The sequence below is a fragment of the Osmia lignaria genome, chromosome 9, assembly GCF_051020975.1.
Source record: "Osmia lignaria lignaria isolate PbOS001 chromosome 9, iyOsmLign1, whole genome shotgun sequence".
NCBI lineage: Eukaryota > Metazoa > Arthropoda > Insecta > Hymenoptera > Megachilidae > Osmia > Osmia lignaria.
This window is the reverse complement of record NC_135040.1, coordinates 10,446,660-10,472,970: the sequence shown is the minus strand read 5'-3', so window position 1 is coordinate 10,472,970 and position 26,311 is coordinate 10,446,660. Positions and strand designations below refer to the sequence as shown.

Below are 26,311 nucleotides of genomic sequence, written 5' to 3'. Positions count from 1 at the left end.
AATCGAACAAGTTATAGGTAAATGAAATACTTGACTGTGATTATACTATCGCTATGATTTGTATGATTCACGAGTTTTTTTACAATCTATTGCTACCGACAAGCTTCTTTGAAATATAGATAGATTCTTTGAAAGGTGAGATTGTCGGAGTGTTCAGGCGCGCTCCGATAAGCAGAGTGCTTTCAATGGAATGTCTCCCGTATGTTTACAATTCGACCGATCTTTCCAGTCGACGTTCCAGTGCGTAGGCGTAGCAAGGGATACCGATAACGAGCACCGAGTCCAATGAATCTCCATGAACTACGAATAGAGAGAACGATCGAACCAGGAACAGCTTCGCGTAATGATACACCGATGGAAAAGAGGCCGTGACGTAATCTAGCCACCTTTGTCAGCCACCGTTTTCTGCGAGCGAGGTGTTAATTAATAGACTTCTCGAACTCCTCGCACGACGCGTCTATCGCGAAACGAAATGGAATAGACGGAGTGAGAAAAGTAAAACTGGGATAGTCGATGCCCTTCTTTCGAGTTCGATTTCATGCACGCAATTACTTACAGTTCACGAGAGATCATTAGCAACAGAAAGTTAATTGATACTGTACCGAATACATAACGCATGAATTATGTAGCACATTTATGCTTGGAAAGTTGTTTATAGTAATGAACGCATTAGTGTGCTCGAAGTTGTTGAAAGAGTTCAACTAAAGCTGATCTCTGTGAAACGTGTTAAATCATCGATGACTGTTCTTTTTTTTTAGAATTCAAGGTGTTAAAATTCGTAGAATTCCAATTGTAAATTGTGGAATGAATAATTTTATAACAAGACAATTTATAACAAGGTAAAAGGGTTGAAAGTATCTCTGTCTGATCATTCATAAACAAACTTCACTTGGTTCTGAAAGGAGTAGGAAAAGCAACGTGCCTGTTCTTCATTTTCAGTCTCGTCCAATTATTATTCCTCGTCTCGTAATCGAGCCGATTGCATCGACCGCGTAATCGTCAGCTTTAGATTTCTCCGATCGATAGTTCCGTTCGCGAGCGGAAGTCAGCTTTCCCTCGGAGCGACACGCAACGCGTCGAACGCCCGTGTCATTTGTATTCGATGGAACTTGAGACGTTGCGACAGAAACATCGCCAAAAACAAATCGTCCTCCTTATCGAGGGAAACCCTAACGAAGTTTAATTACTAACCAGAACAAAGAAGGGTCTCGGGTGTCGATCGGTAGCGTTCCTCGAACCACGAACGAGATAGAAATCGAGCATCGAGGACGCTGACGTTCGAAAACTCGCGGCTAAGTACATCGAATCGTTCGTCTCGCGTTTCTCGTCGTTCTGCGATTACATACGCGTCGAACTTCTTGGAAGCTCGATGTTGGAACGTGCCCGTCGAGAAAAATAGTGCCAGCTCGGCGAGCCATAACGGAGAACGCTTTTACGAGAGCCATTATGCACGAAGGTGCGGATGAAACGGCCTGTCTGTGCCTCGAATCTTTATTCAACGACACTGACTCCATCAAATACGAACGAGACTTAGCCGTGTAACAGCAAAAGGTGTCGGAGGGTGTATCTAAACTCGTTAGGTGTCGATGTTCTACTTGTACGATCATCTGTTTAGTAGCTATTACGACGTGTAGCGTTTTACTCCACAACCGCAATTGATACGGACGCGGTTCGATGCACGTTGAGAAAATTGCTTAGAATATGTATTCGGTAGATTCTGAATAATTTTGACGCCATTATGGAGAACACAGTTCGGGCATAAATAATGAAACTTAACAGAAAATTGATGAAACCCCGGAAGTTATCATCCGGTCAACGAAGAATTTACAAAACACCTTGAAATTTCTTTTTCGAACTAACGGATTTAACATTTGACACAGGCGCAATTAGAAAAACAGGGAGGAAAGTTACATTTGCGAAAGGAAACGATTCATCTTGGCTGAGAGAAATCTTTTTTTGTCGTAAGATCATCATCATATATTACAACTATTTAACTACCTGGAGCTATTAAAATATTGTCGATCTTCCTCTAAAGAAACGTAGAAATTAACGAGGGTTGAATGGACAAAGGTAAGAGGGAAATAAGTAAAAGCTGCGAAAATTGAAATTCCCTTGCTTTCGATAAAAACACTGGATGATAAATGACTCGTGATCAAGCTATTCGAGTCTAATGGTGATCGAGCGAACGGTCCGCTTTCTACTTGATCGAGAGACAACGAGAGGCTCGATCGTTGCCGGTTTTTGCACATTTATGTTGCGAGAGAGTGTAACGCGGTAATTGCCGCCTAGTAATTGCATCGGGGGATTAATTTTCATCGGTTCAATATGATAAACTTCCACGTTGTGGCTGGCGCAATTCGTTGTTATTATATAATATACGCGTGGGCCCGAACACTTTCCTTGAACGAGAACAAACAGGTGTAACAATTTCATGTAAATGCGACCAATTAATCCGGAAGTTGGATGAATGGTAACGACCCGTAACAAGCCGTAAACAGCCACTTTTAATTGTATCCAGATTACGATCGTATCTATCGCATCTGAAGCGTGTTTAATTACAAAATCTCACCTGTCACCGATTTTCATTATATTACACTTCTCGTTGATCGCAAACGGTGACTGTTTCTAATTCAAGCCTCACTGTCGTTTCGTCCCGCATGGTATTTATACGTTCGCGATTCCTGCAAAAGGTACGCGGGGCATTTTCGAGGATAAATGGGAGGACGGGTTCGCGGATGGCAAGCGCGAGGAGTCATTGCCTTTCGCTCGCATATATTTTTAGCGTCGCGGTTGGTCAACATTTTCTCTTTCTCAACACCGACTCCCTTTCTATGGGCTTCGTGTTTTCTTTCTCCACAGTCTCTTTGCTCGCGTTCGCGACACACGCAGCTGCCGCGGAATCGTGCATTTTAATTGCACAAATCAGCCGAGCTATTTCAAGGTAAACCCACCCTTGACTCGACCACCTTTGTTGTCGTAACGTCAAATCATCTCTGAGGCTTGCCTCTTTGCGAGCAGATAAACTCATTGGATACACGAGCATTTTTTAATTTAGCAAAGGCTTAATATATTTGATAATGGATTGCAATATGGGCACGCAGCTAATTAAAATCTTTTGAATGATGTAGCTGCTGCTATGAATCCCCATCGCTTCGTGACGCACGTTCACGAAAAAAGCGTTCGATTTATTCGACGACGGTGGTCTATGATGGTACGATTCGATCAACGGCGCCACGAGAGAAATGCAGGAGGTGTATAATGTAGCAAGTAAAATATTTTCTTTGGTCGGTTTATTTCTAGAACGTAAAAACATCCACCGAGGGCATTTGTTTGTTCAATTGCCTTCGGATTAACCGGACGTACGGATATGTTAAATTTTCCTAACGCAATTTATAGGAATTTTTAGAACTCGTTTATTGGTTTATAAAGCTTCTCGAAAATATGAATAACAGTTATTCGGCAACAATTCAATCTCCTAAGGATATAAAGGGCGGATCGAGATCGCGTTAGAAGTGTCGGTTTCATTTACAATCTCGTTAGCATCGAATCGAATGCAACCTTAACGATTAGGCGTCGCCTAACGAGCCGGTGGTTGCGAGCTGCGAGCGGACAGCCGGTGCGGAAAACAAGCTCGAGCCACGGCTTATTAAAATTCATGTTCAATTTGCCGGCTTCGTAGGATTGCGCAACGAGCTGTCGTGCAAGTATCCAACAAGGGTTCGCGACTATCCTTCCGCGCGATCTCCTCGTTCAAACTTAGCTGGCCTTTCGCTTTTCAACGCACCAGTCTCGACGTTTTCGTTCAACTTTCGGCTTTTACCATTCAGATCGTGCTGGTCTTTAGAATTTTCAAGATATTCACGCTTGGTTGAACACTTTTGGTTCTTAGAATGTAATAATTAGATTTATAGAGGGAAGATACCCATCTTTATCCTGTTAGTGTTTGTTTTCATCAAGTAAACTTCTAAGAAGCCCGACGAATCGATTTCATTGAAATAAAACAGCTTTTTCTATTTGCACTTCGGAGTCTTATTGTAAGACGAATTAAAAGATACTGGAATTCTTTACTCGTATTATCGTAGCACGTAGATTATTCACATTTTAATTTACACTGACGTACCATCGCGTATTTATCCTCCTTAAATCGGCGTATTTATAGCGGTGACGGTGGTGGAACGCGCGCGATTTCGCTGGAATCTTTGCCCGAGGATAGTTTACGCTACTGTATCTGTTTGAAACCGACGGGAAACGATTGTTTCCTCTGTTCGCGGGATTAGGAATTTGGAACAATTCCAAACTGTAACTACTCTGCTATGAAAGGAATCTCTTTTGTTTACTGAACCTTGCACCAGATCGTTCGTTGTTTTTCAAACAATCAACGGGTTTCACACTTGCTCAGTTACTATCCAAATTCTAAAGAACAATATTGACTGCAAATGTATTCAATTGAATACCCAACAAAAGTTTAAACAGAAAAGAAAAAAGAAAAATCTATCTGAAGGAGTTAAAGACTCCAATTCTTGCTTCTTAGCTGATCGTAGCCAAATTCTGGCAGCGTGAATCAGCGAAGAACCGTAAGCTCCGTAAAAAGAAAACCTCATTTTCACGAAAGAAAGAGAGAAGAAGAAAAAGAGAAACCGCTTGTGACAGAGCGTAGAAAAATCCTGTCCCTTTGACGACACCCTGCTGATGTATATTTTTACGCATACCGTGGCCGTGTCTCAGCTCCCAATAAGGATCACGAGCATATTAGATCACGGATCGTGAGAGGTGGCTCGTCGCGATCGTCCGGGCCGGTAAACTCGGAAGGAATTGGCCAACAACGAACAAGTTGAACGAGATGCGTGGCATTCCTACGGACACGATCGTTCGCGTACACGTGGGCGATCCTGTTATCTCTCGATTATCGCTGGCGGTCGCGATAATGAATGCACTCATTCGATCGACCCACGATCGCGCGAGCCACGTCGAACAGGATATATCTGAAGTGTCGGGCTTTCGATATGTGGGACAACGCGGTTAGAAGATCGTATCGTGTCTTCGCGCGCTAGGCGTGAACCAAGGAACCGCAAGCTAAGGAACGAAACAGCCTCGTACTGTTTCGAAGCGAACAAACAGGGATATTGAAATTTAATCACCCGTCGTTTACCGCTAAACGACTCGATTTATCTGTTGCATCGAATGCGGTTTCGATAGAAAACGAAGAACAACGAAGAATTCTTTGGTATTCTAAAATAGTAAAGATGATTGGAACTCAGGCTTGTCTTAGTAAAAGAGGAAGTATCCCACGTTCCATCACATATTTTATTTGTCCGTGTTCCTTAAGTGTCGCTAGGAAGAAAAACAAAATGTTCGTAACACCTACATCGCGTGTTTCCATTCAGGAGCAGTAAGATCAAAAGAAATATAACAATGGATGACATTCTGTTTCTAAACATGTTGTTGCTTGCATAGAGACGCTGTGTTATGCATTCGTAATTAGAACAAAGCTGAAGCATTCCTTAGAAAAAAACATATGCTTATATAAGCCTACTACGTGGTAAAGGGGTAAAGAATAGAAAATTGAAATTCAATAGCGTTTCTCAACATTTCTCTCTGCCTTGAATACGTTTCTGAATACTTGATTGTTTTCCCGCTTCGATCGGTAGCTCCTATTTTCGACGACCCCGTTGAATCCTAATCCCCCCGAGTCCCGTAAAATCCCGCAAAGCCCAACGAACGCGGTAACTTTATTTTCGCGAGGCTCGCAACAACGATCGAGCAATTCGCGGACAGTCAACGACTCGAAGTTACAAGCCGCAAATGTTGGAGAATGCATGCGGTCGCATGCAGTGGTAGACGCGTTAACAGGCCGTGCACGCGGCGTATGAACGCGTTCTAGCGACAAACCGTTCGTCGTTCTATCGCGGCGTTCCCAAGCGAGTTGGCTAGTATTTTTAGACGGAAGCCAGGGTCTACGCGACGACCAGCAAGACGTTTTTCAGGGTAAACTCAGTCGGGGGCGGCGGACGATATCGGTATTCCAAGGAGGACCTCGAAGGCCTTCTGGAGGCCACGTGACTCGCTTTTGAATACCGTTAAAGCCGAGGAGGAAAAGGAAGGCTTGGTCTATCGCTGGGCTGGGTCAAGATTAGTAGTCTAACGATGCTTCGTGGCTGGCATACTTGTAAACCGATTCTTTTTTTACGGCGCCACGCTTGAGAACAGCACTGCTATCGAGCATATTGCTTATTGTTAACCCTTTTACGATCTGAAGCTTCTCGAAAGAAACTTAATTGACATACAGCTAATATTCTTCGCAGAAAATTTATAAAAAGTAGACATGTTCCTTTTTGCATTCCAGTATGTCGATAGTTTCACTTTTCAATTAAGTCGTTACACTAATCGAATTGAATCGCGTTAATCCAACTTTTACCATATTTTTAATCTACACCAGATAGTCAATTTGCTGTGATGCATAAGCGATGCGGTAATCGGAGTAATCTGCGATCTAAAATTTCAAGAATCTAGACTTCGGACGATGATCGAAAGAGAAGTAACGTTCAATTAAACAGCGAGCCAATTTCTTCCTGGTATTCACGCTTGAATCTGCATAATATTTGCGTAACGTAACAGATGATAAATACTTTTACCCGCTTCGCAAGCGTGTGTAACTGGACTTTGTATATCTGTAAATTCCTCGTTCCTTTCGTCCGGGATCGTTGTAAATTAGAAAAAGAAACGCGTTGATCGTAGATGACTTCGCGATCAATTTGCATATGTAAACGACAAGGTTCGTTGAACCGCGGGCTTAATTGTTATTACTTTATCGCGGGTATTTCGAGCGGGAAGCTAATTGTTAACGGTGTCGTAACAGAACAACCGTGTTTTATACCCGAAATGAGCAGCAAACTTGATGAAATCGTCGAGTGTACGCCTCGCGTAACTCGTTGAGCGACTTTAATGAACGTTCGATGCGGTAATTAATGGTAATTAGTTCAGTGTACGAGGCGATTATTCGCGAGATGCAGTGGCAATCGTATGTACGACCGTGCGATTTACAGTTACACGGTACTCGGATAAAAATAACGCAGAGGTAGGAGGATTTGGCTACGGTTTATTTTTGAAACGTACGAAATTGTTCTTCGTTGAAAATTTATTCGCAAAATCGATCCGCTGTTAGTCGTGTCAGGTGGTAAAAAAGTGGATTGCTTCTCTTGCCAGGATTACGTAAATCGTGCAACATTTAATTGTACCACAGCCTGATGTCGAGCAACGTTCGATCTTCCTCGAAGCTGTACGTAATCTCTGACATTCAAGAAGCAACGGCTGTCGGAGGTGTACAAATTATCTGGTAAAAGCTGGCGTTTATTGCAGGGAATAGAAACTATATTCGACATAGGAAGAGTACAAAATTCATTGTTTTCTAGTTTGCGAGTCACGATAAATCTTCCGTTTATCAGTCGGAGGATTGGTTCCGCGATCGGTAACCTTTTTACCAAATAAAACGCGAATATGTTCGCGTGTGGTTGGCCGAAGTAGGCAAGAGAATGGCGGAGCAGGGCCGTTAAAGTCACGCGCGATCGAAACTGGAGCAACCGCGCGAAATGTCTGCTCGCCAGAAAGATATTCCTTCAACGAGGACAACGCGAACGTCGTTGAAATTCTATTTGCACGGACTGTTTGCAATTAATACAGCGATCGTGCGCGCCCTGGAAAACGTTCCAACTTTTCTATCCATGATTTATTTATCCGCGGGAACGGGGTCCAAGAATTCTCCAGGCTCTTGGAACTGAAGCGCAGCGCAGACATTAACGGCGCTAGCTCGCCTTCCTTTCGATTTGCGCAACACGATCGTGTCTGTGCCTTTTCCAGTGGAAACGTGAAATTCCTGTCAACCGCGAGTTCAGACCGCGATTGCATCGAAGATTGAGAAATTACCAGGAACGAGAAATGGAGAGATAATTGTTCTTCGATCAGTCGACCGGCAGACTGGTTCGCGATAATGTTTGGGATGGTTATGACATTTCGTCGACACCTTTGAAAATCGATTTAGAATGAGATTATTTTGATGCTTGCTAAAATCGTTACGACTGAAATTCTGATGGTGCGTGGTAAAATATTGAGAATCATTTGAAGAGATTTCTCCAATTTATAATGCATCGTTGAATAACTGAACACTGGGATACAAACACATTTGAAGAGTGTTAAAAATTACAGCTGCGACCTTAAATGAGGATGCAGAACAAATGTAATTGGCTTTAATAGGTACTCGGACTTCAACTTTGAACCCAGTCTCACCTCGTAAGACCAAACAAAAACCAATTCTAATTTGCGAAACAATTGCAAGTAACGCCATTAACACAAAAGCAGCACGAGTTCAATTAGAAGTTTCTCAATGAAGGCTGTTAGAAACGATCGTTCAGCTAATTAACACCGGTATTTTTTACTAAGGTACAGTCACGGCAATGCAAATAGCCTTCTCTTGATTAAGGACAATTATAGAAGAAAGGAATTCCCGTGCTCCTTACGTCGCAAGCAATGCTCCAAAGATTGAATAGCAGCGGAAGACTTCCGAATCGACGATTCCGAGATGTTATCAAGATCCGCACGTTCGATCGAATCGGTCCAGGTGTGTCTACAATCGCTGCCCATTAACGTCAACGAAGCTCGAGTGGCGACACTCGAATCTGATTTCCGTGAGCCCAGGTGCTTTCACGAGAGCACCGGCCTCGAGTTTAACTCGCCTTTGATGCCACGACTGGCAGTGTGGCTCGTGGAAATTAAACGAAAGGGGAGAAGCTCGATTAAGGCGACAAAGGGCTCTAATTCGCCCATATGTTCCTAAGCGCGATTCGTTCGTTTCAAAGAACTTCTCTTAGTTTTACTTTGATTAAAATCAATTTCATTCTGAACACTTTCCACATGAAATCAGCCTTAGTTATTTCGGTAAGCGAGGTAAATTTGTATCGTTAGAAGAGTGCATCGTACCAAGACGAGTCAATGTATCACGATTATTCTCGTTTGGATCGTGTACCGGATTAACTAAGCAGCTGCAAACTTTCACGCCGAAGAAAGAACACATTTTCCAGGCTGCTCGATGGCTGAGAGAACCGTATAGACGCGGGGAACGACAGATGCGGGGTTCCTTTATAATGGCACATTTACGCGCTTTGTGGTCATGTTGCTTCTACGTCGTGAATGACAAACATTTTACGGGGTCATTAAATCACTCATATTCGAGGTCCTTCTGCCGTTAAGTTACGCAAAATGTTTCCGCAAACGATCAAGAAAATGGCGTACTAAAACATCAATGTCATCGATCGAATGGCAAGAAATAAATTTTCTCCGAGTTCAGTTAAATTTAATTAAGAAAGTCAGACTTAACTGGACCAAGTTTATCTGGCCACAAAATCAACTTAGGATTCTAGTAACTCTCTCGAACCAGAACCATCATTGACCTCTGCTCGCAGAAATTTCACGTCTTCGCTTTCACAGGCTCGTAGTGGAAAATTTATAATGACCCAGGAGGATCTTAACGAAGCGACTTTATTGATTCTTGCGGACGTCTTTCTCCAGCGGACACGAGTGTCCCAAGGGCATAGAAACGATTTCCCGCAAATAAGTACCGCGCTGCGAAGAGAGAACTCTTACTTTCAACGATTTCCGTCCGCGACCAGACTAATCCAGCTTGCCAATCACACGGCAATTTTCCACGCGTATTTCAGTTGGTGAAGATGCAAAAAGGACGCGCAATTTCGCTTCCCCTTCTTTGTCGTTTCGATTCAGTCTGATCAAACTCGCTTTCAACGATGATCTTTCTATGGCTCTTCGTGATTCTTCTTTCAAACGGGGTTTCGTTGACCTTTGACTTAGAGAAGCTTTCAATCCGCAGATCAGACGGTTTAACTTCGCGAAGGGTTTAAAAATTTGAATATCCGCAAACTTCAAAATTCCACGAACGTTCGACGAAACAATAGCTTGCATCGTTCGCGAAAAAAATTCCTCGATTCCCTCGGAATGCACCGTTAACCGTTTCACCCTGCACGTTCGTAAATCTCATCTAACGTTTCGCGTGCACGTTGCACACCGGCGTCACGTGGAATTTTCAACCGTTTCGGGAACACGATGCAATAGAATCGCGATAGGAGAAAGTTATCGCGGCAGGTGATTTGTTACCGGGAAGGCTACGTCGTTCAGATTCGTCCGTCACGAGCGTTGCAACTCCCGAGTTGTCTGTACAGTTTCAAACTACCAAGATCGCTTTCGTTTTTCCAGTTGAAGAGAAGTCGAACGGAAGACGCCACGATTTTCATTTACGCTACTCGAAACGGAGCATTGTTTGCTCCATGATGAATTAAAGTTGCATCCCGAATTACTGTTGCTTCCGGATGAAATTTAGAACGTACGAAATAGTTGATCAATTTTTGGTAGATTTTTAGAAAGTGGATTTTACAAGATTTTTTACTTTTTCCTTACCGTGGTATGAATCGGGACTAAATTACTAATAAATTGGAATTTAGTTATGTGGCGATCGCCGCACGTTTCACTTCCTATCGTTCCGCTACGAACGTAATCGAACGAGTCCTAAGAAAATTCCGCTTATACTTTCTCGCTGCAGGTATAAAGAGTTAACCCGCAAACCTGGTCGATGCCTTCGACCAGAAATATTCGCTTTCACGCTCGTTCACACCCGTAAACATTCATGGCGAATCGTTCATTAACAAGAAAGAATACGCTAAGTCTAAAATACGGTGAATAATTAACGCTTCACGATACACGAATAATCGTTAATGAGCCTTTTAGAGAAACTACGATTACAATTTCTCTCTAAAATTAATAATTTGATGGTGTACATTGATAGAGTATCAGCGAATCATAATGACAGGAGAAGCCCAAACAATTGTCAAGTGAAAATTCCAAGTGACACGATCGCGGACAAGTTTGGCGGGATCGGTATGCAGCACTTTCTTGCATGAAATACCACGATGGTCAACAACCTCGTCGAACGACGATCGTCGCGGTGTGTTTGCCGTCGTGCAACGGGGAAGCTCGTTTTTCGTGATTCCTCTGTCGACAGGTCGGTTCGACTAGGAAAACCGGACCCGAAGCGCGTCTGAAACGCGAGTCGAGCTCGTATTTTCTGCGACGACACGTCCGGTTTCGCTGGTCAAGAATCTGAAAAGTGCCGCGACTACCGGTACAACCGCTACTCAACTTTATAAGAAAGTTGATAAACGCGGAAACACTAGGACCACTGGTCAAGGGACGCGACGATTAACCCTTTCTGCACGGTATCTTATAGTATTCGGTATCTCTGCTATTAATATTTCATTTCAGACGATGCATGTATACGGGTGAATCGATGAAAGGGTTAATTTATGGCGATCGCGATAAAGGAAAGAAAAAGCGAAGGTATACTAATGGATTCGTCAGTAAGATAGTTTAAAGTTAGATCGGAGGATGCATAGATGAAGAGTTGTAAGCATCCCTTTGATAGCGATGGCGGGGAGTACCAACACAATCCCTTTATGATTGAAATTGTATGGACGAGTGATTTATTGCTCGATAGTAATTCGATTTTGCGTTCCTCTATTACATGTCAGATCTGCATGCCGATGATGAGGTACATTTGACCTTCGGAATTGACAGTCCATTTTCGAGTGCGTACATATACGCCGTGTTATAAATGATTGTCGATTCTTCAAATATATATGCACGCCTTTGTAGCGAAAAGGTTAAGCGGTTTCAATAAAAGTCTCGATTGAAAATCTTACATTTAGAAAGGATTCGTGAAAGATCATTTGAGAAGTTGAGTTACTTGTGAAACTCACACCCTCCAATGAAGAATAAAATGTTTATTCCTGAGGACTGTCTTAGAAAATTTCAGTATCTCAGCTGAACGAGTTCAGAATTCGGTACTTTTATGTATGGATTATCGACGGGATTAGAAAGTTTAATCCTCTTAACTTATCGATGGTGGACGTCGCGTATCCGCGACTCTAGGTCGCGTTAATTGACGATTTAGCGTGTTAATCGTCGATACGTGCGGATTAATGGTCTCGCCGAGGCGACGCAGCGGTTCACCGTTCCAAACGAGGGACTTTGTGCACGCGGTTGGTCACGTTTTCATCTAATCTGCTTTCACGCTCCGACAATTATGCATTAGCACCGCGAGAGGCACCTTTCTACATTCCGCCATAATAACGACCTGCCTTATTGAGATTTTCCTGTTGCGTTTGTCTATCGGTCACCTTGCGTAATCGTCGACTAGAATATTTGTCGTGTCACGATTCACCGATGACGATCATCGATGGTTGGTAATTGCAGACCGTGTCTTCCACGCGTTCTAAATACGCGCGACTGCATCCGGACGATATACCGTAACGATTTGGATTGTGTAATCGAGTGTTTATTTAACCGAGGGGACTGTCATATTTTCTGACGATGCGCGCAAGAAGCGTGGCTGATGCTAATGTTCCGATTGCACATCTTACGATGGAAATCACGATGGCAAAGAATGGTAATGAGATGCTTAATGTGTATTGATTTTGAAACACTCCTGACAGCAAGATTTCCCTTGGAGAATTTGTTTTCTAAGACGCGCACCCTTTACGATTAGAAATACTCCATCACCTAAATTGGCCCCCAAAGCTGCCTAATCGCGTTCCACGTAGCTCGTTACAAATTCTTCAGTAATCAGGCGAGAAATCAGCCAGGTGGTTGCGTAAAGAATTCGACCACGGGGTTATCGTGTTACAAGTAAATTAATTACGCGTCGTCGCGAACGAGCCGTGGCGTGTTAAACTCGCTTATAAATATGGAAATGCTACGAAATAAGGCATGCAAGCGCATACTTTCGCGGCGTTCCCTTCTCAATGATTTTCTCTAACGGGGACAAGCGATACACGTTTGGATCGCGGTGTTTTTCGCGCGATTTCGCAACCGAATGCGGGCCACTTGCTTTCGTAAGGATGCGGGCGAATTTTCTGTTGGCTAAGAATCGATAATCGCCCTGGGCCGTTCACGAGGATCGTTCAAGAGGATAGTCGACTATTCGTGGGGGAACCGCACCCCGCATCTAAATGATTTCGCTGATTAAACGCGACGGAGAGAAATCTTGCCAACATCCCCTGGCGATATTTCACGCACCGTGCCAGCCGTTTGTAATCGACCAGGCAAATGCAACGCGATATGTTCAATATCCTAATTGAAAGTTCGTCGAGCGCCCTGGTTGCGGGTAGCTGCATTAACTTCGATTAACAACTGACGCGTGACAGCGAATCGAAAGAGATGATTAGAGAAAAAGAATTATTTTTCTGTCGATAAATATTTCTTATTCCATCGTCCAATACTAAAATGGCAATCTATATTAACGATGCTCGTTAGCCATTGAGCAAACTTGCTTCAGCTGCTGCACGTGTCGCGATTTCCGCTCGCTCGTTTCATCCGAGAGCTTAGAAAAGTGTTTCCGTCGGCTCAAAACCCTAAGGGTCTTGGCCACGTGTTCGAAGAGGGCAAAATACAGAAAGTAGAATTCTTCCCCTATATAGTGTTCCTCCACGATAGATGCAATCAGTCGTAAAAAGTAGAAAGCTTCAATTCCTGAAGAATTCAATTTTCCAAATATCCCTCAACTTTTTCATTGAAAAATTAAGTATTATATGGGGGTCGATTGATGAACGGTTTTACGATTACGGGCGTGAATTTGTATTACAAGCTGAACATTTATCCCGATTTGTTCGGTCCATTTATCTCGGTATTTATCTCGTTCATTCTGTCATCGTGTCCCACGATGTACTTTCGTCACGGATACTCGATTGTCCTTGTTCCAGGATGTTACTGATCCATGTCCAACAGGATTTCACGCTCCCATCATCACTGGTGTGTATGTCGAGCAGAGAAACGGATACACGTTTATTCCTGCGGGATGTATTGTAAATCGACAGCTCGAATTCAATCTTTTACCATCATTCTTTTATACAGGGAAAAAATTTGGAAGGTACGATATAATGGAATGTCTTGGAAGCCACAAAATATAGCTGAATTGTCAAATTTCTCATAATCAACTGATCTATCGTGAACACCCTATAGGTGAAGTGACGTTTGTGTAAACAGTTCACCTCCGTGCACAGACAATGTCCCATAGCGTAGACCGCGAGCTCCCCTGCTCATCGTTGCGTTCCTTTTCCCCATATGTCGATTTATGGCCCCGGCATTAGGGACGGTTCCGTGCCGCACCGCGGGAGTTCCACTTCGATTCGGAGAGAACAGGATATCGTTTCCATCCAAGAAGCAGGGTCTTTATTGTTCCCTTTTGTTACGGCCAGACCAATGAAATATTTCCATGTGTTTACACACAATATTGTATTCATGGCAAATCTGAGCAAACATTGCTTCAAGGGAGAACCGTGTTTACAAAGAAACCATAGAACTATGAACCGCCATGTTACATTTTGTTGAACCTTCTTCTGTTACGCTGGCACCCTTTTCCAATGTATTATGTCGGACGATTAACATAATTACAATAACATTCGAATGTTAAACAACGATTAATCTGTTACAGAGACATCTTGACAAAGGAAGCGATCTTGCCGAGGCGGCGAGTGCGAGCGGACTTCGCGAACTCGCGAGATCCTTGAAGCAGCATCTTCGAGGTTTCGGTTCCCGCCTCGAGGACAGGCGCGAGTATCTCGAAGACACGTCGAGATGTTGCCTGCTTCAGGATCGGGCGTACGAGTGGGCCCAGGAGGCTCGTCTCGCTGGCGAGAGGGGGGCCCAACAATTCCTGATGGCCAGACCACCCCTGCCGCCCGAGCATTTCACGGAAATGATGGCGCTTGCCGAGAAACTCGGTAACGAGATCCTTATAGAACAATGTCGTATCGCAAGGAACAAGTGTGCGGAAGTTCTCGAGATGACAAGAACCACTTCCGCCCCCGGCAGTCCTGCCAGAAGAAGATCCTTCGCCGCCTCGGAGTCTGCCGCGTCTTGGGAGGACAGTTTAACGAAGAGTATGTCTATCATGTGATTCTGACATTTTTCTGGCTCATTGATGTTTCATCATTTTTTAGCATTCTATTTATATTTTTATTACGCTGGTATAAGCAATAGAAACTGGTCGAATATTAACGATATAATAAATGCCTCGTCGTGTCATTGGAAACAACGGGGACTTATTGAATACAAGCGATAACAGCGCTGCCCTACTTTCAGTTCACTTTATATAACCACTCCACATATTTCAAGTACGACCGATAGAAAATTCTAACGTTCACCGTTCTTTATTCCTTTTATGGTATCTTTCGGCGTGTTCAGAATATTATTTGTACTCACCTCGTTACACTCCTTGCAAGGAAGATTCCTCTAAAATGGACGATGGTCGTTTCAGGAACTTCATGGGATGACAGCGACAGCAGCGCATCGTACGCCTGTCCCATGGAAAGCGTAGGATCCACAGGAAGCGGCGGTCGACCGGTGCTGGACAACATCGCCGAGCTTCGGGAGAGCGCTGAACAGCTGCTGGATTGCTCTCCTCCTCGAACACCTCCGCGAAGTCCTGCTCCGCGACGACTGGTGAAGCCACCGGTGAACTCTCACCTCCACAGAGCTGCTAGCATCGCTCCTGGAATGAAGGCGAAAAAGTACTGTGTATTATTTACTTATATATTCTTTCTGCTTAATATTCTCGCTAACAAAAATTTCCACCAGCCACGTTCGAACGTGGGAATCTGGTCCAGATTTCGCGTTACGTGTTCCTACGATTCCTCTTCCGTGTTCCGGACACTGAAACGCTAACAATGCATCGCTGTTTGCTTCTAATAATTCCGCGGTGCGATTATGCGAATTCGTTACGAGCTCGGCTAACGTCGTTAACCAGGAATTTCACCTTGCAGAACAATACTGCTTATAATGAGGGAAATGATACAGACCGAACGAGACTACGTCAAATCGCTCGAGTACATAATAGAGGTACGAGTTTCTCCGGTATCGTTAACGTACGAAGTTTAATCGAACGCAGTCACGTTATTAACCATCTTTGTCCCTGAAGAATTACATCCCGGAGTTGGTACGAGAGGACATTCCTCAAGCCTTGAGGGGTCAACGCAACGTGATCTTCGGCAACGTGGAGAAGATCTACGAGTTCCATAGTCAGCATTTCTTACGGGAATTGGAACAGTGCGAGCAATCGCCGATGAACGTGGGACAATGTTTCCTTAGACACGTAAGTTCCTCCTGCTCCTATATCCTCATTCTCTTTTTATCTCTCCCCTGAATTTCCCTCGAGTCTTCCTTGATATTCTTAACCCAACTGGAAACTTCAATTCTTGACGCACGCGTTACAGGAGAAAAAGTTTTATCTGTACGCGCTATACAACAAGAACAAACCAAACTCGGACTCCCTGATGGCCGAGTACGGTACCGTCTTCTTCAAGCAGAAGCAACTCGAGCTAGGCGACAAGATGGACCTCGCTAGCTACCTGCTGAAGCCTGTTCAACGAATGGGGAAGTACGCGTTGCTGTTGCAGCAGCTGGTTAAAGCGGGTACCGATCTCTCGGAACAAACGTCCGGTAAGGAAGAGAAGGAGGAGAAGGAAGACGGTATGAAGCCGATGGTCGAGGGCGAGGCAGATTTAAGGGCGGCCGAGCAGATGGTACGGTTCCAACTGCGCCATGGAAACGACCTACTGGCGATGGATTCTCTTCGTGATTGCGACGTACGTTTCATGTATTACTTTCACTTAAAACAGATCAAACGCTGTATCACACGAGTCGCAAGGACTGTAATGTAACTAATTAACGATGATGTAGTAGAAGAGACAATCGTGCCGACAATGGCGATGGAGAGTGTATGTAATGCGTTCTTTGTCGTACCTATGTATCCTGATACGATGAGGTAATCATCGTGTAAATTTATAGGTGAACGTAAAGGAGCAGGGTAGGCTACTGCGTCAAAACGAGTTCTTGGTCTGGCAGGGTAAAGGCAAGAAGTGCCTACGACAGGTGTTTCTGTTCGAAGACCTTATCCTCTTCAGCAAGGCGAGAAGATTCCCCGACAGGAAGGTAAGACAATACCGTGGAGTAAATGTTGTTTACTTTCTATGTATACGCTCCGCCTAAAAACGATCCGTTCTTCGTTTCTGTTTCAGAACCTGGATATTTACATTTACAAGCACAGCATCAAAACGACGGACATCGGGCTGACTGCTGTGATCGCCGACTCACCCACGAAGTTCGAGATTTGGTTCCGCAAGAGGAAACCAGGCGACACGTACACGCTGCAGTGCGCAAGCGAGGACATTAAGAAAGCTTGGACAGAGGAACTGAGCAACCTTTTATGGAAACAGGCGCTGCGAAACAGAGGTACGCTGCGATCTGACTTTACGTTTTGAAATATCACTTGTCCCGACGGAGTTTGCCGGCTCGCGACTTAACGAGTACGCCTTTTCTGATCAACAGAAGTGCGCCTGGCAGAGATGTCGAGCATGGGCATCGGAAACAAACCTTGTTTGGACATTAGGCCTAGCGCGGATCAGATCAATGACCGTTCTATCAGCGTAGCTCAACTCTCGAAAAGTAAGTACGATCGTGTAACATTATTCAACATTTGTTCAACGTGAGAGTGGACAGTGGCTCTTCGTATCAGACTGTGTACGTGGCTAATTGATAGTAGTAATCGATGATGCTAATTTAACTTGCTCCGTTGAAACAGCCCCTAGATTCAGAAACTCGATAGCAGTATCCATGTCAGAGGACTCGGGTCGCTGCAGCAGGAGGCCTCACAGTGTCATCTCTGTGAGTTCTTCGTCGAGTAGCGGCGGTAGCAGTGGCCCTCCCACGACGTTGAACCTCGGTTTGGACACGAGTCCCAGACCGCATCATCGTAGCACCACCCTCAACAGTCAGTGCAGCGTTGGTACGTAATTCTTCCACTATGAAAATCATCAGTTACTTTTGCTCCGAGGCACGTAGGTGTATCATGGTTGTACCAATGCGGTTGCAGAAAGCGGTATAATAGCCGATATCTCGATCGTCTCTGACGATGGTGGCGATGGTACCGAGAGGAGTCATTGGAACTCGACTTTAGAGAGCCCCACGTCCCATCTGCCGACGACGTCCACGCCTCTCCAATCGCCGACCAGCGCAACCGCGACCGGAACAGTTACCTCGGCCACTTCGTCCGAAAGCAACCTCACACCTTACGACCAAGACATGTCCATTAATTTATAAACATCGTCCCTGAAAAGGACGGCACCTTTGATTACAGCTAACAGAGTATAATATTGTCGATTCACTTGCGAGTTGTTAGACAGTGAATATACACAGTGTGATTCAATCGTGTGACATATAATTCAATGGATAATGACGATGATGTCCACAGCAATGTGTACCGAGTAGATAATATATATTAGAGCGAGTATTTTCTTGAGTAATCGTAGTTCCACGAATGAGCCACACAAGCTACGAGACGAGTCTCGCATAATGCCGTACACAGTGTCCGACCAGATCGTTGCATTTACGCTTAATCACGTGAGTTCCGTAAACGAACGTCAGTTTACAAACCATTGCCACGGTACGCAATTGTTGTTTGTCCAGTGTTCGAACTAGAATCGGGTTAATACGCACTCGTAGACTGGTATTTTCGAAGAGAGCTCAACTTTCAAGTGAATTTTATCTTTTGATACGCTTCGATGTTTTCATTGATCTGCGCGCACGATCGCGTATTTTAATAGTTGTCACGTCTGGATTTGATAAAAAATGAAACCATTGATTTTTTCAGAAGCAAACGGCAACAAGTGTATTTTCTTATACTGTCTCCTCGAATCCACCAACGTGCTCAAGGAAAATCCTAGATAGAAAGAGATGTGTTCCAATGAAATCTGTTATATGTATGTGTACGGCTGCATCTTTATCACAATGTGCTCTGCAGCATCGTAAACGGCATGCACCGATTGCCATTATTCTCATTAACTGATTGGCATTCCTGATCACCAACGACTGAGAATCTCGTCGAAAAATCTCCAAATCCCTCGTCTGTGGTAATTTTTATACTTTATTTATATTGTGTAGTTAATAAATATCGATATTCCATGTCCACGTTGTGTTCGCGCTTACTAGAAAAATGGAATTAAAAAGCAACTTAGGGAATCGTGATTCTTATTCGTTATCCTTTCTTTTTTTCTTCAATGAAACACCCGAAGAAACGTTTCGCCTACTCTTCAGGTATTCCATTCAATTGTCGGGATATTTCTTCAGGAATGTCAAAACAATGCGCACATATACATACCACTTTGTAACATAATGTAACATTAAAGGTTTATACGATATAACCGGCAAGATAATATAACCGATAGTCTAAATATTATTTCCAGATTATATATTAAATATATATAATATTATATTCTTTTTTATGTCAGTCATTTGTAATACCTTTTGTCACCTGTAGATGTAAACTCTTAACTCTGGCCTGTACAAAAAAGCCAAATTCTACCCTCTATCTCGTTCTTTTTCTTCGTCTTTTATTTTCTACCGTTTACTTCTCTCTTCTTCTTCTTCTTTTTTTTAAATAAAACATGTAGTTTGTGTTTAAGGAGTACATTGTTGTTTCTTTCTGAGAGACGTGTGGACGTTTTGGGAAGGCTTAAAGTTAATCATCAACGGTAAGCTTGACTTAAGATGATCCACACACGCGTTTCAACGCGAATTTCTTTTTTTTACGCCCGAGAAGCTTAATCTTTCAACCGTGCAGGTTCGATTATGGTTCGTTGATGTATAACCCTTAGCGATCAACAACACACAATCGTTTGTACCGATTTCTGACTATAATAATAGTCACGCTCGATGAACCAGCGATCAAAGAAAGAAAAAATCACGTTGGCGCGCGTAACAAACAGCAATTATCCTGTAACATAATTCTGTATTGTTACGCTGCTTCCAAGCGAGTCAGTCGATTAAGCCATTGTTATTGCCAAGGTCTGCCAAGGTATTTCAATGATACCTCATGGATAGTGACCAAAATTCGTTTAGTTCGTATTATGGAGTCGAATGAAAATTGATGGTATTTAGAGAACGTAGTTTTAGAGCGTAGAACTTTACAAAGAATCTCCAGGCACATTTTGATGCACCCCTGCATTATCGATTCTTTTTTGTTGTATGAGAGTCGCGATTTAGTTGTACCATACAAATCCAGTAATTTTATCGAGAATCGAGATAAATATCTAGGTATTGTAAATTAGGTGGATCGAGATCGAAGGAACACAATGCGCATGCCATATGAAATCGGTGCGTCCGGCTGAGTATATCCCGCCCTTCGAAAGTGAGACTAAGCGAATGAAAGTATATCGAAATCAATATAATTCTCTATTTTCCGTGGTTCTGAGTTTGGTGTTGCTTTTGAATTTAGGGATGTCGAATCTGATGACGATAATAATTGATAACACCTACGGTACCTTAAGAAATACACCGATAGTCACTTAATTGTACACGCTCGTAGATATTTATTAATATTTTTTTAAGTAGATCGTTTTACTTTAAATAGGTTTAAGTATTCGCATTATTATAACGGAATGTATATATATATATTATATATTTACATTAATAACATGATTATTTCAGTATTGTACTGTGTCTAACACCGATGTATTTTACTACTTGCTAAATATACTGTATTGGGTGCCTTTTGTAGCGAAGTTAAACCTTTTTAATTTATCTCGTTGTCCCTTCGACTCACCTTGAAAATATACGTTGTACAAATGTGTGAATAAATTCGAGATCCATTCCACGTGGTATTTTGTCCAAAAACTAACACTTAACACAAATCGACTTGATCACCTAAAGAATTCGTACACGACGCGACTACGCGGTATGGAGCGTCCTCCATTTTGTATCGAATCGTCGATCGATATATCCGCTGCGATACTTAAACGATTATTGCGCGGTAAATCGGACGCTTATTTACCGGAGTGACGCGAAGCGCAGTGGTTCGGTTGTGGCGTGTACTTATTCGTAGAGTTGAACATTTTATTTGCAAAAATTATTTACAAGCGATAATAATCTCTCAATTTTGTGTACAATTAATGACTCTAACGTTTCGTGTAAACGCGAGACACGTGATAAGCATCGAAAATACGTGACGCGAGTGCTCCGACAAATCTTCAACAAGAGGATAAAATACAACTTTCTTTCGCATTATTGTAAGTACATTTCGTGGAAAAATTATATATAATATCATATACATCGTTAACATAATACATACTTGCAATAACGTAATTCTAATCAGTCAATCGTATTCGTTTCGTTAATATCAATGTCAAAAATAGTTTATAGATGTTAATGAATTGTACAACCATATAATCAACAAATCTAATATTTCTAACGACTTAGAGAAATTGTTAACTAGGACCTTTGCAATATAAAAAATAAACTTTGGTCCCAGCGGATTTCTCGCTTATTTATATGCTTATTTAACATTATTTTTTCTCATAGTATACATATGACTTAAAAACTTTGATAAGTTATTTAGTTGAAAAAATGTATAGCAAATCACAAGCCATGTTTATAGCAATATCTAGGCCTCAAATCCATGGTAATTTTGGTTACGTACTTAAATTTTATATCAAACACTTCTTAATTCTAAAAATGATATATTGCACTGTTGGTATCAATGTTTTGGAATTAGACAATAATGCAGACATTTTTTTTCTTTGTCTTAATGCTGCTATCACATTTCGACATGGGTCACAATTCTTTCTTAGTTTCATTTAAATTTTCAGGCAACGATGTTGATTTTTGTACAGATTTCTGTTCAGTCAAACTTTGTTCCATTGTACTTCTTGATTTTTGCATTTCTATTTCCTTCTTCTTTAATAAAGATGCGCCAGTAAATCCTATGTGTATGAAATTCATTATAAATACTGTAGATACAAAATCTAATAGTATGTAGTAGACCATGATAGTAGGTGTAGTATAAGAGTACTGACCTAAAATGCCACAGCCTAGTGCAGTTAGTCCACCAACTTTCAATCCTGCTATTAAACCAACTGGTCCCCCTATACAAGTTCCAATTACAGCTCCTGCTATAGGGTACATAGCAGCCTTGTACCTTACAGCTTTCACAAGGAACTTTTCCCCCTCTTTTACATTTACATTTGTTTCTTCTATATCATCTTCTGCAGTATTCACTAGTTCTTTTTGATCCTGATTGCACAAATAGAATATTACTTTCTTTTTACATAATTAAAATTAAAATTGAATAAATTGAACAACTTACATCCACAATTTTGTTAAAATCAACAAACAACTGATGCAAATGATGTATATCTCCTTGTAGGGAGTCCCAGGCATGCAGACATGCCTGCTGACGTTGCAACTCTTGTTGTTCTTCCTGCAACTGGACATATCGATTGTCAAGTGGATGCTCTTTGGCTTGATCTTTACTTTTGGGTAAATCTGGTGGTGAAATGGGCAAATTCAACTGCAATTCTGCAAGGTAAGTCTGTTAGTATTATTAATAACCTTTATAGCTGCAAAGCAGATTATTCCTTTGTTACCTAAATATTCATTTACTGCATTCATGATACTCGAACGAGCATTACCAGTCAATTTATCAAATTCATTAATGTCTGAATCTAAAACTTGTGCTCTAAGAGTATCCATCTGGTATAATAATTCTTTAAGCTGTTTTATGATCCTTGATACATTCATATGTTCTTTGTACATTTTCTCCCAGTCATGTTCGGCTTGATACTGTATAAAAACAAAAAGAATTTACACGTAAACATCGGTCACATAACCAAAGAATCATTCAATACGTACTTTCTGAATGTTACATTTGTGTCGCTTCAACAAACCAACGTGATGTGGTATAGCGACGTTGAAATTATTTATTTGAATCTCCAAACGCCTAATAGGCTGTTTCAAAGCGATATTTCCCGACGAAGTCGACATATTTCCAGGGTCTTTTATGCAATAAGTTCTTTATTCTCGTTCACATTCCTTTTCTCATATTTCACGAAACACGATTTATCGTAGACGTTCTCGTCGATGCATCGTAATTTATATTGTTCGAACACCGCGTTGAAATGTTCTTTTTGTTGCAAAATATTAATTACTCATACTGGTAGCAACAGCAATCGTTTACGACACCATTAATTTATTTTCGTATCGTCCGAAGTTCAAAAAAAAACATAACCAATCAGCTTGATTATTTGTGAATCGCACGTACTACGGTGCAGTCATTCTGATAACGCCACTGCCCTCTGTATTCCATATGCACAGTCATTTTTCTTCAATGGCTCATTCAAGAGATCGAAGGTGGCAGCATTCGTATCGTTTTCGTTCAAGAAATTTTTCAAATATGTTTATTAAATAAAATACAAAGGGGTCTTCTTTGATAAGGGCTTTAATTAGGATTTACACATTTCATCTATGAGAGTAATTAAAATTTTAATAGCATGTACCAATTTTTATTTAGAGTGATGTCCCTTAGGGTGAAACGTTCATCATGATTGTTAAGAAAGAAAAAGGAAATAACTCTGGTCTTACGTAAATATTTTTGTTTGATATCATCATGAAGAACGAATTTCCTAGTTCGAGTTCCATTAGCCCAAACGATAGGTAGTGGTTGAGCGGCTACGATAGCCAGAAAGTCGCGAAACGATATTCCGAGAGGACGTACGATCTTGATGAGTTTCACGAGGGTTCGCCGAATGTACAATTCGGTATAAAGCCGATGAAGCTTTCGGTAATGAAAAACCGATTGCTACCAAATAGGCTCTGGGCTGCCGGTGACGTGTAATCGAGTCTTCTCTACCAGTCTCACCCTCCTCTTACCCTTTCCCTCTCTCTCTCTCTCTCTCATCCCCTATTCCCTTCTTTTTCCAGTCGCCAGTCTCTGTTGGCTTTCATTAAAACCACCATACGTCATATATACCGTGTAGGGTAGGATGGATCCGTTTTGTCCCGGTTTCTGGTGACCTCTTATTTCAAACGGCATTCAAATTACCATGGACTATCTCGATATTCCATCCTTTGAGCTTTTGTCACCGACCGGATAGATGAACACTCGGTGTCTTTGACGTCGTCGTGCCCTGTTTCTGCGATTCCTTTTCTGACACTGGACACCCTCTCGCCAGGACTTTTATCGTCCACGTTCGTTCCAACGATTTCCATCGACGTGATCGATCGCTCGATCGTTTCGTTTGCTTGTGTGTCGAGTTTCGTTCGGTGATATTGCCTTTTCTAGCTTTAAATTACAAGGATCTAAACGTTATTTGCTTCATGCACCGTCTCCTTTCGCTTCCGTCGTTGTCCTGTTAGGATGTAAGGAAGGCAGAAACGCTGTTGCTTTTCTCAATAAGACAATTAACTCGGGACCGAAATGCGAAACGAGGTAGAACAGGGAAGGAAAAATGAAAGCCGTAGAACGGAGGCGGGCTTTGTGTGTACTGGAGGATAAGAAGGCATCGCCCATTAGGATGCAGTGTGCTTGTCTGCAATCAGACTGCTACAAGACCCTAACTAGCTATGGATCCAACGAGAGCGAAAGATATGAACATACGTCGAAATGAGTCAACCTAGAAAATCGATACACACTATTGATTAAAAACATGGAACTCTCTTATTCAAAATTAGAGTTCTCGATACAAATCGTAAAGGAATTTAATTAACGGAGATTTGTAAAGAAGCAATTGTAAGGCAAAATTGTTTGGATTACTATACTAATTCTATTTAGCATTCTATTGAATGCAAGCGATGATAAGATACTCTACTTATCAACTGCATCGCGAACGAACGAAGGAGAATCAGTTGCGACTGTTCGTAGCTGTCGTGGTGCATTCAGATTCCGAGCACGTGTCTTTGTTACGAGATAATACCACTTCCGAATTTATACCTAAACTCCGCTTTAGAGACTTGAGATTCGAGTTCCTAATTAACAGGCCGAACTCGACAAAGCGCCAAGCGAAGTAAACAATGGTAAACAGTGAAATTAGAAGAACGTACCAACGTGTCACGTGAATCGATGCAACAACGAAACAAAAGTATCGTCACACGTTGGCTGCGTTTTCTTTCTAGGAACGGAGTCATTGACTCCTGGACAAGCGACGATCATTTAATTAATCTTCGTCTCGTATTCGAATGCGTGGCATTAAAATCACGTTGAAAGCTCGGATCGACCGACAAAAGGCCAATCACACGTTGATTGTACGCGCAGACCAAGGATAAAGTTGTTACGTTGCGATTTTTTGAAAGATTCCTACTCTTCCGGTTGACTCGATACGAGTTTCGTTCAGTTTCCGAGCTTGTGCCGTGTCCTTGTGAACTCGATCAAAATTTATATTATTCCGATCGATGGAAAACGTTGAAACACCATGGTCGAGACACGGACGATCGCAAACGAGACAATAAAATGCAGGAAATACTTTCCGCGTGCGTGAATTAATTCATGCGAACGGCCAATTCGAGTGTCCGGAACAGATTGATCAGCCGAAAAGGTCGTTCGTGCATACCGAGTAAATTGGTTTGTTGATTTTCATCGAATATCCGATCGAACCAGTCTACCGTGTAAACGACGCGAGGTTCGAAGTTTTCTGAAAATAATGAATCCCATTTGGATACGTTCTCCAGCGACAAACGATTGTGCTTTGGATCGAAAACATTTATTTTCTCAAATTTCTTTTTTCCTTATAAAGAAACAAACAGCGAGTTTTGTAATGTATTAAATAAATGAATATTACGGTAAAAGTAGAAAGTGGTACACCGTATATAGTGGTAATTTAGTTGACCATGGATGAAATTAAATTTAGTCGAATAATTAGATTTAATTTAGTGAAATGATTAGAACGGACAGTAGTACGTTTGAATAGCAAAGCTTATGGATACTAGGATATTTGGATAATAGATGTTTAGATAAGGAAGACTTTATTGTAATTCGAAATAGCGAATTGGGTTAACAAATTGATACATATTAACGCGTATTAGAAACAGCTATTAAGTGAACAAATTAAACGGTTCGTTTGAAGCAACATGTAAGTACACGCTTCACGATTTTCATACGTATAATTTCTGAAACCTCTCATCTGGTTGTGTCTCATTAAAATTGCGTAAAAGAAAAAAGAGGGAAAAGAAGGGAGGCAACAACACCGTGGGTGGCAACAACAAATCCTTCTCTCTCGAGCGAAAACTCGAATGCAACGACACGTACAATTTACAATCCTTCCTCTTTTTTGCGGTCACTGTACGTATTCGTGTTCAGAACGTTTTGCATTAAGGCGAGAGAAGGAACGAGAGAAAGATGGATATATACGGCACGCGAGCGGTAATAATTCTCCTC

General features: G+C 42.1%; 2 protein-coding genes across 4 annotated transcripts in view; one reads left to right on the top strand and one right to left on the bottom strand.

Annotated features, from left to right (window-relative positions):
* LOC117601202 (uncharacterized) overlaps window positions 1-20,563 on the top strand; it is a 196,239-nt gene extending 175,676 nt beyond the window's left edge. For all 3 annotated transcript variants that reach the window (XM_034317688.2, XM_034317706.2, XM_034317697.2), the window contains 10 exons: window positions 14,546-14,993; window positions 15,371-15,623; window positions 15,876-15,951; window positions 16,031-16,204; window positions 16,326-16,697; window positions 16,900-17,043; window positions 17,130-17,343; window positions 17,440-17,556; window positions 17,693-17,896; window positions 17,984-20,563. In XM_034317688.2, the coding sequence (XP_034173579.2) occupies window positions 14,546-14,993; window positions 15,371-15,623; window positions 15,876-15,951; window positions 16,031-16,204; window positions 16,326-16,697; window positions 16,900-17,043; window positions 17,130-17,343; window positions 17,440-17,556; window positions 17,693-17,896; window positions 17,984-18,210 (2,229 nt within the window). In that variant the 3' untranslated portion in view covers window positions 18,211-20,563. The remainder of the gene's footprint in view (window positions 1-14,545; window positions 14,994-15,370; window positions 15,624-15,875; window positions 15,952-16,030; window positions 16,205-16,325; window positions 16,698-16,899; window positions 17,044-17,129; window positions 17,344-17,439; window positions 17,557-17,692; window positions 17,897-17,983) is intronic.
* A 264-nt stretch (window positions 20,564-20,827) lies between these two features.
* Window positions 20,828-23,193, bottom strand: Syx17 (syntaxin 17). The gene is made up of 5 exons (XM_034317773.2): window positions 22,795-23,193; window positions 22,530-22,725; window positions 22,250-22,461; window positions 21,960-22,176; window positions 20,828-21,866 (listed from the first exon to the last, which is right to left on the bottom strand). Exons 1-5 carry the CDS (start codon window positions 22,924-22,926, stop codon window positions 21,718-21,720), a joined length of 906 nt encoding a protein of 301 aa, XP_034173664.2. The 5' UTR covers window positions 22,927-23,193; the 3' UTR covers window positions 20,828-21,717.
* Window positions 23,194-26,311: the final 3,118 nt, after the last annotated feature.

Coding starts and splice junctions, on each gene's coding strand:
- Syx17 (XM_034317773.2), bottom strand. CDS start 22,926: ATGTCGACTTCGTCGGGAAATATCGCTTTGAAACAGCCTATTAGGCGT. Junction 22,462..22,529: donor TGCAGTAAATGAATATTTAG/GTAACAAAGGAA, acceptor CTTACCTTGCAG/AATTGCAGTTGAATTTGCCC. Junction 21,867..21,959: donor ACTAGGCTGTGGCATTTTAG/GTCAGTACTCTT, acceptor TCATACACATAG/GATTTACTGGCGCATCTTTA.